At 40.1% G+C, this 16,359-nt stretch overlaps 1 protein-coding gene across 9 annotated transcripts in view; it reads right to left on the reverse strand.

Moving 5' to 3' along the window:
- MAP4K3 (mitogen-activated protein kinase kinase kinase kinase 3) overlaps nt 1–16,359 on the reverse strand; it is an 84,393-nt gene that overhangs the window by 48,674 nt on the left and 19,360 nt on the right. For all 9 annotated transcript variants that reach the window (XM_040597212.1, XM_040597210.1, XM_040597209.1 and 6 more), the window contains 8 exons: nt 14,624–14,679; nt 11,146–11,193; nt 8,966–9,008; nt 8,241–8,313; nt 5,034–5,165; nt 4,669–4,731; nt 4,504–4,585; nt 4,292–4,402 (listed from right to left, as the gene is read on the reverse strand). In XM_040597212.1, coding sequence (XP_040453146.1) covers nt 4,292–4,402; nt 4,504–4,585; nt 4,669–4,731; nt 5,034–5,165; nt 8,241–8,313; nt 8,966–9,008; nt 11,146–11,193; nt 14,624–14,679 — 608 coding nt within the window. The remainder of the gene's footprint in view (nt 1–4,291; nt 4,403–4,503; nt 4,586–4,668; nt 4,732–5,033; nt 5,166–8,240; nt 8,314–8,965; nt 9,009–11,145; nt 11,194–14,623; nt 14,680–16,359) is intronic.

The following is a 16,359-nucleotide window of genomic DNA, read 5'->3' on the forward strand; positions in this document are numbered from 1 at the left end:
CTGCTGTATACAATCAGGTCCCAAAGTTAGCAACATAAATCCTAACAGTGTGCTCTCAGTATGTCCTCTGTGTTGAAAACTTACTTTTTTTTTTTCCCCCTGAAGTTCATCCTCCATGCTGTTAACCCAAGCAAGCTCTGAAAAGTGCATGTCCATTATGTTTCCGTGTTGAATATGTGGCAGTAAAACAATTTTTAATTAAAGCAATCTGACACAATAGCATCAGAAATTTGATATGCTGGTATGTTAGCTTTGCTTTTATATATATTAAATTATAATCTTCACTTGGCAACTTTCAACTACGAAGCGATGAGAACATCACCTGCTGTACTATCACAAAGAGTCATTAATAGCTTAGCAATACTGTTTACCCCTGAAATATCCCACAGCATTATCTCCCTTCTCCTCTTTTCATTGCACACCACCTCTTTGCTTTGTATTGCAATCCAACACATACATTTACAGTGTTTCACCTCCCATTTATGTTCACCTTGGAGTTTTTTTGCAACTGGAGAGACTTACAGATTGCAGATATGTGTTTTCCCCCACATCTCTTACAGGCAGTTTTTCGTTTCTTGTAACTTATGCCAATCCTGCCCTTCCTCAGTTCCTGTTTGTCTATTGTGCATTTTTTCAAGCTTTAAAAACAGTTTGCTACAGGCCAGGACGTGTTTCAATGTCTGATCCAGTTTTCTACTTCAGTATTTCAAACACACTAAGTGCTAAAAGGTTGCTTATTTATAATCTTTTGTTAAGAGGCATTGCCCACTTCCACATGATGCATGTGCATCTGTAATGCCAGCACCAGGAAGGAGCCCGACCTTAGTGGGGGCAGGAGGTATTTTTGCCTTTGCAGTGGTATGTGCGAATTCCTCACATCCTGGCACAGCTGCTTCTACTGCATAACAGGCAGAACCTGCCCTCACACCACCTTCTCCATGACCACAGAATTACTGGAAGGAGTCAAATCCTCACCTCTCAGTCATGAGGACAAAGTCCTCAAGTCACCTTGGAAGACCTACGCTGAGAAGAAACTCATACAAACAGCTGACATCTGAGCTACACAAGAGGACAAAGGAAGGTATGTTAACTTAGCACAGTGTGCTAAGGATAAAATAAGCACTTTCCTCTTTGCAACCTTTTCAGCTATTATCATAACATCCATCATGAGTGTCACTGTCACAGAAATGCAAACATGCAGTTGCCAACATCTCCAAAAGTTTATTCTTAAGGGAGCGAAAGCAGTATCCCAAATGGAAATCCTGTCTTTGTCTGAATGAGAAACCAAATCAGGTTCTCCATGAGTTAGGGTAGAGAAAAATATATTGTTGCCAAATGAGTTAACAACTGTATTAAAGGGACAGCTTTCTGATTACACCCACATAATCTGCTTGCATGATTTAAGTTTTGTTTTTACACATTAGAGATCTCACCTTTGAGTTCGGAACCATTTAAAGATGTAGTATGGCACTCCTCAAAGAGGCAGCAAATTCACATCTTAAGCCCCACCTCACCCACACAATTCTGCAGACTACCCAAGCACCAACAGATAGCGTCCCCATAAAAGCAGCACAAGGCCAGGTGAACAGCTGTCATCATAGTGAGCACAGACTTGCCTTCAAAGACCACTGATGGACAGAAAACCTCTCTAGCCTTCAAAAAAAAAGAAAACCACTAAAAAGCTCCAAAACACAAACACCTCTGTCCCCTCCCCCACCAAACAACCAAAACTCCAAACCAACTGGAAACCAGGTATGAAGCTCAAGATTCTCACCAGTGTTGGTTGTACCATGTTATATTTCTTTTTTTCAGTATTTGATGCATGTGTTCATGTGATTGCCACAAGGGTAGGAGTGGTCAATCCCCAAATTCGGATTAACACCTCCAGCTACCTCTGTGAGCACACAGGTACTGGAGCAAGTTCAACCACGTATAAAGGAGCAAGTACCCTTCTTACTCTCTTTGGTATATTCCTCAATACCCCAACAACTGCTTTGCCTGTGGCAGGATTCTTCACCTGAAACACAGGCCTTGCTCAGGCGTTGGATACATGCATCATTATCACCCGCTTTATTCACAAGGGTGGGATCTAGGCTCATTTATAATAAAATAAAGTTTCCCCCAGTGTCACTATTAATCTCATTTTGCAGGTGGATTAAAAGCCTCAGTGGAAAATTATCTGGCAACATGGTTAGGGGAGAGATGAGAAGAGACATCTTAAGTTGTCTATCCAATGAAAACGATCCGGCGCGGCACGTAATAGTGTTTGAAGCTCACTGGAGAGCTCAAGGCCATGTGATGAACTATGACGGAGAAGTATCGTTACACCTAGCACAGAAGACCATGAATTCAGCAGGACACTCTCAGCAACATAAGACAAACAACAAATGAACTAACACCTGAAAAAACGCAAACCAAAAGATAAGGAAGCAGCTTACTTGTCCTCCATACTCTCAGCCAGTCTAGCTCCTTTATAAATTATGAAAATACACATTTTCTCTAATTACTGTTGTGAGATTATTTTCTCTTCCATTTTCTCCCCAGAGTAATAGTTTCCCCCTGGTACCACACTTCATTATGGGATAACCAATAAGTAATACACTAGACAACAGAAGAGCCGCCTTCATGCCAAGTCAGAAGGGACATAAAAGAGTGAATGCTATGCTGAAAGCTACAAGTAACTACCAATAACACGTGTACTGAAGTGACTCTGTATGGGGAGGGGAGAAGATCCTCCACATGACTGGCCCAAAATGAAGTCAAGATACTTACTGAAAAGAGATACCAGTGACGCAGGGGAACGGCACATCAGGGTTTCAGTACAATGTCCAGGAAAGCAGGGAAGACTCACAGGGCAAGCTGCTCTGATCACTCAGAGGGAGCATGCTGAAAACAGCTACCTTTCTTCTTATGACAGCTTATGAAAGCTTTGATTTTCTGGCTTCTACAGAAACAATGCTTTAACAGGCCTCAGAGCTCTCTATCATCACTGATCAGACAAAGAGCTAAAGGACACCTGATCTGTAGCACTTATGGTGAGAAGATACGAGTTCCTCAGGGCTGTCTCCATCAGGAATCAAGTATCTTTCTCTTAACACTGACATAAAAGTCAACCACGTTAAAGCTTTTCTTGTGTGTTCAACTTCCCTAAATGTTTTTTCAAGAGAAAAATTTACTAAGTGTGCTCCACTATTTGCACTCGCTTTTAGAAGTACCAACTGCTCCATCCTTAGGCCTTCCTCTCTCCTTCCCTCCCATTTAGGAAATAATATAAGCATTGCATTCTACAATACAAAAAAGATCTATTTCACTTTGGCTGCTTTCCACATTTATTTCAGCTTCTAAGGAAAATAGACTTGGTGCATGTCAACTTGTCTTTGCTGTTTCAGAAGGTAAAAACTCATTTAAGCTGTAAAATCTGAATATTAGGATCTTAAAGTAGGTGCTTCTTTTAAGCTTATTTTCCTTTGAAGTAATTTTTAGACTAGTTTATCCACAAAAAGTGAAACGCAAGTATGCAATTAATGAATCAATGGCGTTTGCTTCAAAAGGATTAATTTTTTTCCTCCCAAAGCCGCCAGTTATGGAAACTGTAAACATTTGGAAAGTCTTCACTAACGTACAGGATAAGTACAAAGGCAGGATGCAATAACAGAATGTGTTTTCTTATTAATGAAACACTTCAGTCCTGCACTGTTTATCATCTTACATAAGCATGCAATTTTTCCCCAGCTGTTAAAGAAGAAAATCAGAAGCATTGCCTTTGACAAAACCATAAGTGAAATTAAGTTTCAGATAATTTCAAGACAGAAAAAATAATCTGCAAGAAACATGCAGCAATCCATTTGACAAAAACAACGAAAGAATCATTTCCCTCTTCTTATAAGAAAGTAAATTAGGAACAAAAGAACAAGTTCTACAGAGGCATAAAAAGATTGTTATGAATGCTTTGAGGATGAATAGAAAGGTAATTCCACAAATAAAAGGAGAGCAGAATGCATGACAACTCAGGACTGGAGAAGTAGTCCACATTTACTGTTGCAAAATTGCTGAAGGCCAACAACAAACAAAATTTTTAAGTATTCACATCTCTTTCTCTTTGAGCTTCTCTCCCTCAGATAGAATGAATTTTGGTGTGTATACACGTGATAGTGCAGCACAACTGAAAGTAAAAGCAACCCTTGAGACTATTTCCAGATCACAAAACATCCTGTGGCTCAATAAATCACAACCATTTAGTTTTGGCGGCAAACTAAAACTTAACTTGATTCTGTCATTAAAACATTCCTACCTCAGGATCATCATCATCAAAATCATGGTAAGTGGAATGATCGGGATTATTCATTTTATCCAAAAGTTCAATAGCAAGACTTCGATTTAATGGCTGGGTAACAAAAGGATGCTGAAAGATAGAAGGAAGACACCCATATTAATATTCTAACCACTCATATTAAGCATATTTTAATTTTATAACACAAATCAATCTCATACATAAATTTATACCTGTAGTAACTTTTCAGCTGTAGGTCTTTTTTTAGGGTTTTTTGTAAGTGCCATTTTCACAAAATGATGGAAACTATTTGACCTGTAAAATGAAGTGGTAAACATTAGAATCAATTGCCTAGTGAAATACACAAGCATTATTTACTGAAACAGAAAGGTACTTGCCATTTCATTTTGTCCTTTAATTTAGGAGGCTGGAAGTTGCTTTTTGTCATTAGAAACAGTGCTCTGGGAAGAAAACACAACAGTATTTCTGTGATTCACGTTTTAATATATATACATGAGATGAATTATTAAATACATTTAGTCGGCAGGAAGACAACCAACAGTTTTTAAGAGATACTACCAGGACACCATTACACATTTATGCACCAAAAGGAGTTATTATAATTTCCATCATGTACATTCAGAATACTTACAACCCAATACCCTTGCAGTACCCCCAAACACCATAAGCACACATAGCCACTACTCCAAATGGATTACTTACAAAGCTGTATTTATCCACCAAGCTTTAAACACTTACTAACCTCATTGGATGTAGGTCAAACATTGGAGGCTGAAGTTCAGCAAGCTCTATAGCAGTTATTCCAACTGCCCACAGATCACAGAGCTGGTTATAGCCACCTTTTCTTTCTACCGCAGCAACCTCTGGCGCCATCCTAAAGGGTAAAAGACATTTTTAGATAAAATTCTCACCATAAATCAAACATTCTTCTGTATGAAGCAATTTAAGGCTCTTTTCTCTAGAGCTCTCAATCTATAAGCTTACAGCATATATATTTATACATGTGGATATATATACATGTGCAAAAAGTTGTGTAATGTATACATAGAGTTTTCCTCAGCCACGTTCTAGTAACTAATACGCAGTTTCCAAAATACCTATTTAGCAGTAAGTGGATGAAACCAATCTGTCTCAGACTTTTTTGCAGGTACACAACGAACTCCAGGCTGGGGGGAGCGTTGATCCGCTCGAGGGCAGGGGGCTCTGCGGGGGGGGCTGGGCAGGCTGGGCAGTGGGCCGAGGCCACTTGTACGAGGTTCAGCCAGGAGAAGGGCCGGGTCCTGCCCTGGGCTCACAGCGGCCCCAGGCAGCGCTGCGGGCTGGGGGCAGGGGGCTGGGGAGCTGCCCGGGGGAAAGGGCCTGGGGGGGCTGGCTGACGGCCGGCCGTGTGCCTGGGTGGCCAGAAGGCCAACACATCCTGGCTGGGACCCGCAACAGCGTGGCCAGCGGGGCCGGGGCAGTGCCCGTCCCCTGCGCTCGGCGCTGGTGCGGCCGCCCCTCGGACCCTGGGCTCAGCTCTGGGCCCCTCACGGCCAGGGGGACGTGGAGGGGCTGGAGCGTGGCCACAGCCGGGCAGGGGCTGGGGAAGGGGCTGGGGTGTCTCAGTCCGGAGGAGACTTGGCAGGGGGGTGGGGGTGTTGATCTTACCCCTGTCTGCAACTGCCTGACAGGGGGCTGCAGGCGGGGGCGGGGGGTTGGCCTCTTCTCCCAGGTAACAGGGACAGGACAAGAGGAAACTGCCTCAAGTGGCACTAGGGTAGGTCTAGGTGGGATATTAGGAAAAATTTATTTGCTGAAAGGGTGGTCAAGCATTGGAAGTGGCTGCCCAGGGCGGTGGTGGAGAGACCATCCCTGGAGGTGTTCAAGAAGCACTGGATGCGGTGCCTAGGGACAATGTTTAGCGGTGGACTTGGCAGTCCTGGGTTAATGGTTGGACTTGATGATCTCAAAGGTCTTTTCCAACCTATGAACCAAAGAGTCTAAGGTATTCAACTGCAGTAAAATCCAGGTAATATCCATATTCACATATTGCCCTAGAAAGTGATCAACTGACTGTGAAGAAAATTCTAATTAAAACAAAATTAACAAAACGTCAGCTTTCTTGTACCCAGAAAGCATGAGACCTGAAGACTCACTGTCACCTCTGCACAGAACACTCCTTGTTTGTCAAGTCTGCCTCACTGTGATGTCAGAAGGCCTCATTTAAGTTACAGAAGTAGTTCCACACCCTCAGGTGGCAAAAACTAACAAACATAACTGACATATAAATAGGAATACCTAAAAGAAAATGCTTCACTGGGCATTGTCACATATTTTGAACAGCCAAAGTGAATTATGGATTTGATTGTCCTATGTAGTCACAGCAGATGGAAAACATGTTAATATCTTTTAGGTTTGAACTTTATTAATCCAGATCACCTGAAAAATAGCAGTGGAATTGGAGATGTAACTCAACATAGGTAAAACAGATTAATGTCACTTAATGACAGACCCAGTAAAGCAGCAAGCAGCATCTCAAATGATGCACTATTTAAACACAGACATCCTTATCTGTAGATCTGAAAACATCATCAGGTTTGGTAAAATTAAGTTTGCATAGTAAAGTATATTTACATAAATTTCTTTGAGAGTTCATAAAAAAGCCCAATCACTCTAAATCATAGGAGGAGGAAGTTACCAAGGTAGAAGGGGAACATGGGTTAACTTTAGAAAGGCATGGAGGAGGAGCGCAAGGACAAATAGGAGGATTACTAGAACTAAAGACACTGCACAGCAGTTTTGCCCTTCATTTCTCTCCCATCCAAGCACCATAGCCTTACCTGGCCAGACAACTCAAATGACCAATAAAACCTTAACACTGCCTGTTTCCAACTAGATTTTCTTCTCCACAATCTTGTTCCCCTCTCAAATTTGAGCTTTGCAAGGAAAACCCAATGCTTTCCATCAGCATTTAACCTATGTAATGCTTTCAAGGTTATTGTTTAAGGTTATGGTATGTCATTTGAGAAGCCTGGCACAATTTGGAAGTTACACAGTGATACACGCCAGGACTAAAGTGACCCAGACAACTTAGGAAAGAGACACAAACCAGTTACACAATCATGACTGATACATGTTTGTGTTATTCTGAAAGGGAAGTGAATCCATGCCTTGGGTGACTTACACTGCAGAAGAATGCTAAAAATGCTGTGTTTGACTATTTCAAGACCGAATACATGAATGTAACTTTTTTTTCATTATATACATTTTTATCTTGTATCTACTATGCTGTCAGACAACAGAATTTTTAATATCTTTCCAGGAAACATACAATGGAAGTGAAGAATGTGTGTCACTCACTTCAACGCAAAAAGGGAACAATCACTTCCAGTGCAAAGAGGAGAAAATAAAATGCTGAACTTTAGACTGTGCAAACTAGTTTACTGAGGGAAGAATGAAGATGCTATACAGACAGACTAGAAATCTATGTTTGAATTCAATCAGTTCAAGCAAATAAGGGGGGCGAGGGGAAACAAACTGCTTAGAGGAAACATTCCACAAGTGGCAAAAGAATCTGCAGAGACAAACAAATGAAACTCAATGTTAACTGAAGAGATGCAGAAAAGATACATTTAGGATGGAAGGGAAGAAACAAACCACCAAAACAGAAAATCAGGGAAGAACAAAAAAATTAATATCAATGTTAAAAACAAGCAAAATTATTGATAGTTTGACTAAATTGAGATACATTAGTCAACAGGGATAATACCGGCCTTTCAGGTTTTCAGAGCACTACAGTATTTTCTCTGATACTCAGATAATTCAGGATTTAGAGTAAGTAATACAATCATCAGAAAGTCTGACACAGCCTTTAGTGATTAAGTCTACCCAGAAAGTGACTCTAATTATAATTTTTCAACAGTATTATATACGTTACTATTATATTAACGGCCAAGTAAAACAGAGTTACCAATATGGGGTGCCAATGAATGATTTCCTTTTGGCAATCGTAGCTGTTATCTGCGCAGATACTCCAAAATCAGCTATCAAAAATGAAAGCAAAACCAAAATGACAGTTAATAACTGACTTGATGCAATTATTTGTTAACAAACATTAAGTTTGGTTTCCCTACTTTAAGAGTTTCTTAAATATACTGGAAATATTTAACAAAAATAAACAAAGGCAAATAATGGAAACTTGGCGTATCTCAGATCCATCAGTGAGCTCCTCTCAGTCACCTGCCAAATATGCATACTGCATGCAAACATGCCCCTCATCAACTCAAGGAAGAGCAGGCTAGTACAGAAGTCTTAACAGTTACATGTGTTACAAAGTGTTTTAACATGATAAAATACGTAATTCATTATTATTCAAGAGATACTTTCAGATAACCTTTCAAGGTACACTTCACACTTAAACACTCTGGATGGTACATTTTATTAAAATTCTATGAAAACCTGTGATTTGATTTTTACGTCCACCTTACACCATCAGCCTTACCTCAGTGTTCCAAAACTACTCCAATTACTCCTCATACACTAATTGGATGGTGCAGTTAGGTATTACCAGCAAGAGAAAGACTTTTGATATTCACTGATTCCTTACATGAATCATTACATTGTTAAACAAAATAAAGAAGACTGCTTTTTAAAGGATATAAAATCTGTTAATAACACTAAATTGCATTAACTCACCTAACTTTACATGTCCGTTATCCGTTAAAAGAATGTTTGCTCCCTTAAAAAAAAAAGCAAGCACACTTGAATTAAAACATGCAGATTCCTCTGATACCTTATGTAAAAAAATGTACATGAAATCTTATGGCAAACTAGGGGCCAAAGGCAAACCAAGGATTCCATGTTCAAGAAATTGGCAGCCTTACCAAGGCAATGTTTGTGAAATTAGCAAGTTGCCATTCTATTATATGAAGAAACTTGGACAGACGGGGTTTCTTGTTCATTTTTAGTTTAGTACTCTCTATCCTATAGTACTACAGAGTTTCCATTGTACACAAAACCCCTCTCAAAAAGCAGAAGATGATTATTTCCTATGCTGGCAAATTCTTACTTTCTTTTCCATTTACACTGACTGAAAGGAAATAGGAACTCTAAAGGTCAAAGTGGAAGTAATTTGATTTTTATTTTTTCACATGTAGGAGCTGGTTTTGTCTTGTTTGACAGCCATGATAATTACAGCCTTAAGAATCTGCCTTGATACTCAAGTGTTTAGCAAAACTATTTCTGTCCTTACACAACAGCGGTTCTGTTTAGTGCTAAGACTCGAGGAGTTCACTGTTGTGTAGTATGTACCGCTCACTTCAGTTCAATAATCAACAAAGCACTAGTTGGTACCATAAAACTATGACATAAAAAAGACTAAGAACAAACCTGATCTGAAGAGTGAAGCCAGGTACAGGCAGAGTTGAGCGAAAGCTGGAACTGACTAAACACAGTTCTAAGTCAGCACTGCCCATAAACTAGATGGAAAGGCAGCACAGATAGGCCTCCAAAAAACTGTTTTTACAGATTACGGCTTTTCACAGAGAATGAAAAGTCAAGCTTGCAGTAAAATGCAGCTTACTTTGGCAAACATCATACAAGTATAGTTAATGGGCCTTATAAACAGAGTTTGGTCAATAGTGTGACAGTCCAGTTAACATTCTCTTGACCTTGTTCACCTTCAAGACTAACAGGACAGATACTCTAAATATGTAACTTGACTACAGAGGGAAGCAAACATAATTCAACAGTCAGAGGATCTGCAGATGAAGACAGTATTCTTCCATGCTCATTTTTTTAAAAATTTCCATGCTTTTTTTTAAAAAAAAAAAAATTCTCAACGTAAGCACTGAAAGCACTTTTTATCTGCACGGTTCTGTTTAGAAACAAGTATCTGCGCTGTATCCTTACAGAATGCAAAATGATCCTTGCAAAGTATAATGAAAAATGTTTAATTTTTGTGGCTAAAGTAAGCTTTCATTCAGAAATTATTTTTATGATTGCTGAAAAGACAAAATATCCTTCTGCAGTCAATGATAACTTGGAATCAGGCTGTATTAAGATATCTACAGCTGAAACTGCTGTGTACACTGCACCCCTTCTCTGAAAATAACCAAACCAACCAACCAACCAAAACCAGCCCCCTAAACAACACAAAGGAATATGAAAATTTACTGTCATATTTCCAGGAGGAAGCCTGCCAATTTTAAGCTGCAGTCTGAGCAAGGAAGAGCTTGGAAAGGCAAACAGTAGGGAGTAAAACTCCAGGGACAAAAAGTTAACAGGAAGCACCAGAAGGAAACTATAGAAGAGAGTGTAAGAGTCTGAACAAGCCACCTTTGATACAGCTTTGTTGAGATGAAGGTTTAAGTAAGGCAGTGTTAAGAGCCTGATCTGTGGTACTCTCTCTAATTTTAGCATGTGAAGGAGACAGAAGTAGTTTCCAAGAACCATGCAGAACAGCAGCCACTGACCAAGAAAAGTAGCAAGTCGTCAAAGCAGCAGCTCTGCTCGCTAGCTAGTTCAAAGACAAGGGTATGTCAAGCTTCTTGGAAAAGACTAAACTTATTTTAGCACGGAGCACACCCTTACAGCCATCTGAACGTGCTGCTCTGGACATCAGCTGATGCCTAAATTTTACAGCACTGGTCTAAATAAATAGTATGTTTGACTCCAATTAAAAGAACAAACTATTTCCATGCATGCATTTTTAAATAAGGATTTCTTCTTCCCTTGGGCAGAAAATTTTATTCTAATAGATAGAAAAACATATATATTCTTAAATATCCCCAAAATTGATACATAACATTACAAACCCATCAGAGGTGATATAACCTATTTTAAACACAACAAAATTCCCTTCGGTTTTTACTTACCTTTATGTCTCTGTGCATTTTTCCTTTACTGTGAAGATAATATAGTCCCTGCATAAAATATTTAGATAATAATTTAGTCCAGTGGTTTTTATTTTAGATACATTTCTTACTTAATTACAAGACATATCTAGGATCCAATTCTACTATCTAAACAACTCACTGACTGAAGAACATGTATGTTAGCGTATCTGAACTGCATTTGCAAATTCAATATATGTAGTAGCATAGTACCTAAAACACCAGCTAGATGGAAAGAATACCAGTCACCACACCTATCGTAAGAAAAGCATTACCCCACCAAGATTTCCTCTGGACATGGCAACTATCACCTTTTTAGACCAAGTTAATTACTTTTAAATTGCCTAATAGTCTTCTATTCAGCAGTCAGATCACTGGATACCTAGTGCAGTTATTTCCTATGTCATTACACACTTCGGTTAAGTCTCGACGAAGCACACTAGCAGGCAGCAATTCAAGTCCAACACAGGAGTTAGCTTTTCATTCATGGATTTCTGCGGAAGCATTAGGCTGTCTCTCTGGATCTTGATGACAGTACCAAAGCATTTTAGGACTCAACATGTGTCAGAAACTCCAAATTGAAATCCTGGAAGAATTCTACCAAACCAAATCCATGCATGACAAATCACAGAGGCACATCACTTTTGTCACTCAAGGCTTGTCTCTAAAATTCTCTTCCAGGGGCAAAACGTCATGTAAACAACATCCTCACTCTGCAGTCATGAACCTCCATAAAGACTACATTTTCATGGGAGATACCCATGTCAAAACAGACATTTTTTGCCAGCTCATGCAGCACATCATGAAGTTGATTGCAAAAATAAAGACTGTTTTCAATGATTAGCATTTTCATGGATGGTCCTAAACGTACCAGCAGGAAAAATGAGGGAACAATTACTTACATGACTTGGTATTTCAGATTTTCATGTGAACAACATTGTACAGATAGACAACAATACCACTGAAGATACAGTTTTGGGGTATTTTTTGGTCAGTTAATGAAAATCTGAATGCAGTGTAGCTGAAGTGCTAATCAGTTATGAAATTCAACTCCTTAAACTAAGGAAAAAAAACCCCACTCACAGATGTTTTAATCTGTTTCACTGGGGGAAGTGACTAACAACACCCAGTTGGTCCAATAGTTTTTCAGAGTCCTCACTACAGGCACACACGCAGACCCAAAAACTGAACTCTTACTTGCTTTTGGCACAGTGTAATTAATCAAAGAACCTACCTGACTGTTGCAACAACTGGCATTAGCTGGAAGAGTCCCGTGTCCGCTCCTCCCATTTAAATCTCTGGATACTACTGACACACAAAACCCAACAACTCACTCATTCTTACCACTGCCCTGGAAGAATTTGAGGTTGCCATTTTCAAAACTGAATGCCTGGAGGCAGGTACTTTAAAGGCCATATTTAAAGGACCTCTATTTTCAGAATCAGTCTCACAGATTCCAACCAGAACTGATAGCAAGTGTTCTCTGAAAACAGACTGTTTTATGGGCTTCTAAATGTGGAGACTAAATGTTAACTTTAAGCATTCAAGTGAAACTCTGGGTTCATGGAAGCTGATGGCAAAATTGACATTGGCCAAATTACTTTTATGGAAGGACAGATAGCCTATATGCTCAGACTTTTTGCTAGTAAAAGTGACTGCTGCATTGTAACCTACACCAAGGTATCAGAAACTGCATTATACACTATATAATACATAATACACTATATAATACTACATTATATTTGGTCAGAGTGGTGTAAGCATGCATTTACAGACAACTTTAAAATATACAAAAATGGGTCCATGGATAACACTTAAAAAACATATACAAAGTAGCAAGTTTCCTTCTTACAAGCAATTTACGCATATTAACCACAAAATCTTCCCACACAACAAACAATGATTTCATAAATTTTACTCTAGACTACCGAAACACTCCTCCATACTCTGAGAAGGTTACGAATTTGATGGATGGACTATTCGGTGGATAAGGAATTGGCTGGATGGTCATACCCAGAGAGTAGCGGTCAATGGCTCAATGTCCAGATGGCGATCAGTGACTAGTGGTGTCCCTCAGAGGTCTGTATTGGGACCAGTACTGTTAATATCTTCATCAATGACATAGACAGTTGGATTGAGCGTACCCTTAGCAAATCTGCAGACGACACCAAGCTAAGTGGTGCGGTTGACACGCCTGAGGGACAGGATGCCATTCAGAGGAACCTGGATCGGCTTGAGAACTGGGCCCCCTCCCCCAGAGGAGGGCCACAAAAAACAATCAGAGGGCTGGAGCACCTTTCCTATGAAGACAGGCTGGAGTTGGGGTTGTTCAGCCTAAGAGTAGAAGGCTCCAGGGAGACCTTATAGCGGCCTTCCAGTCCTTAAAGGGGGCTTATACGAAAGACAGGGACAGACGGAGCCTGTAGCAATAAGAAAAGGGGTAACGGTTTTAAGTTAAGAGGGTAGATTCGGGCTAAATACAAGGAAGAGATTTTTTACAATTAGGGCAGTGAAACACTGGCACAGGTTGCCTGGAGAGGCTGTAGATGCCCCATCTGTGGAAACATTCAAGGTCAGGCTGGACAGGGCTCTGAGCAACCTGGTCTAGTTGTAGACGTCCCTGCTCACTGTAGGGAGGCTGAACCTGTAAAGGTCCCTTCCAACCCAAACCATTTTATGGTTCTATAGGAACAAAACAGTTTAAAGGTTAAAAAACCAGATGTCATGTAAGACTTCACTGTAAGGAAGAAAAAGCCACTTCCTATAAGTCAGAAGTCTGCAATCTCTGGCAATAGCCTAGAGACATGGTAAATGGCATTCAAGGGAGCTCTCGGCTCAGGGACAAAGCTATCTTGAGTGTCTGAGAGAGACAGCAGCTCTCAACCGATGGTATTCAAGAGATACCCACTCACTAGAGGCCAAGAACTGCTCTCTCACATGGAAGCAAGACATCCACCGAAAAAGCCATTTCTGATTTAAGTTTTACTGGTGAACTGAATTTAGGGAAGAAAATGAAAGCTAGCATACCCATGAGGAGGCTGGTGACCTTAACTTGAACATCTCAAGTACATAGGCTTTTTTTTTCTCTCTCTCTCCTTACTGGCACATATCAGCTATCAGATATGCAAAACTGAGTTTTTAAGTTTTCCTTCAAACTTGCAATAACTAATTTGTACCACAAGTATGGATTAATACATATGCTGCTTCCCCTCTTCTAAAAAAGAAAGAATTAACAGCAGAAAGATGACAACAGTTTTATTCCAATTATCCAGGATAATTTGAGGTTATACAATTATATCAGTTCTAGGCTATAACACAGGACCTCCTCAAAAGTCTGAGAAAAATGCTAAGCCAGCCAAACACTGTACATCCATGGCATCACACTTATTTGTAGCTTTTAGTTTTAGCTTTTAATACTTTCACATTAAAAGTCAACCACAAAAACCTGAGAACACACTACCTGCAGTGTTTCTCTGCTAACATAGGCAATCTGCTGTTCTGAAAGTGGTCCAGTCACTGAAATGGAAGGGGGAAAAAAAAAAAAAAACAGCTCTCAAAATCAGTAAGATACTGCCCATTGCAAACCCATACATACCTCCATTCACTCCATACAACTCCAAAACACCTCACACTCCATACAATGACCGCCATTCACACTGATAAGATCTTACACTATTAGCCTCAAAGTAAATGTGCTTAGACTTTCCCCCAGATTGAGCATCCCAAAGACCACCAAACATTTTTTAAACTCAAAAATGTCTAGCCCCATTGGAATGGAAACTAACTCCCTCCATATATAAATCACAAAGTAATTAAGAGGAAAAAGAAACAGAAGCGGTGATTTTAAGGAAAACACTTTTCCCTGCACAAACCCATTGTGTCCTTCTATGCAGGGCTGGACTTCCAACCCAGTGACTCAGAGCTGCAGCAAACTGCTCAGTCCCCTTTGAGCTCTAGGAAGTTCCTTTTACCCTTTGCAATCTGCTTCCTCCTCCCTTTCCCGCTGCCAGGTGACCTGCTCTCCCCTGCGGTTGTGTGAAGTGCTCTCTGCAGCTTCTCAACCCTTTTCTGCATGAGCTACCAGCACTGTTGCTCCTGGGCCTGCCACACAATGCACCTTCTCAAACTATCTCTCTGAGCAGGCCCAGCAGCTTCCCTAAGGAAGGAGGAGTCTTCCTCTCCCTTGCCCGCTTCACTCAAGCCTCTCAAAGGAAAACAAAATCTGAACAAATACGTAAACCAAACACAGAACAGCAGGCATGGAATGGCCTGCAACTTGTCCCCAGTCACTGAACTTTGATCCTGAAACTGAAGTGTTTTAAGACCAGAAAATGCAGTCATCACTGCAAGCTTCTCAGGTTTGGCAGAGAAAGCATAAAAAAAGTTGGATGGAGTTTCCTCAAAGGAAACTGAAGGAGTAGGGAGTTAAAAACAAAACAAGATTTAAGCACCTAACTTCTCAGCTTCTACAAAACCCACAACCATAATATAAATCAGTTATCATGCAATATATATCTATGTCTTCAAAAGAGGTCTAGATCCATCTTCCCCTTCCTGAAAGAAAAGCTCCAAACCCACATAAAGCTAAAGATATTAGCACCCAGAGCACGTATTTCTAGGCAGGTATGTTTATTTAAAAAAAAAAAATTCTGATTAAATTACTAAAGATTACGGAGGCCTATAGTTCAATTGGAATAAAACTCCTTGAAACGTGATTAAGATCAGAAAAGAACTTTCCACTCTTAACTACTGGCAGAGAAGCCAAAAATCAGCTGCAACAGGAAACTGCTTCTGTATGACAACTGTTCGGGCATTTATGTGTCATGAGCTCATTTCCTACTCTACAGGTGCCACACATAAAGCCTACCAGACACAATGCTTTTTCTGACACTAGTTAAGATGTAAAGAATCAACAAGGCCATGTTCAAATGACTACGCCATAAGCATGGTGCGAACTTGTGAGTTGGTGCCTTATTTTAACTGCACCCAAGTTAAATGTGAAAAGGTATACAAGCCATTTATGCACGGAAGACAGATGTGAAGATCCTAGCATGTAAAATCTTCACAATTTAGAATACAGATGGATTTCCTCTCTGAAAACAATCACCCGAGAACCACAGAGCCATTACTCGCTCACAGCATACTCCTTCCCTAAGCAAGTCTTAATCCTAGGGCAATAAAATCCCTCAAAACTCA

The sequence above is a fragment of the Falco naumanni genome, chromosome 6, assembly GCF_017639655.2.
Source record: "Falco naumanni isolate bFalNau1 chromosome 6, bFalNau1.pat, whole genome shotgun sequence".
Taxonomy (NCBI): Eukaryota; Metazoa; Chordata; class Aves; order Falconiformes; family Falconidae; genus Falco; species Falco naumanni.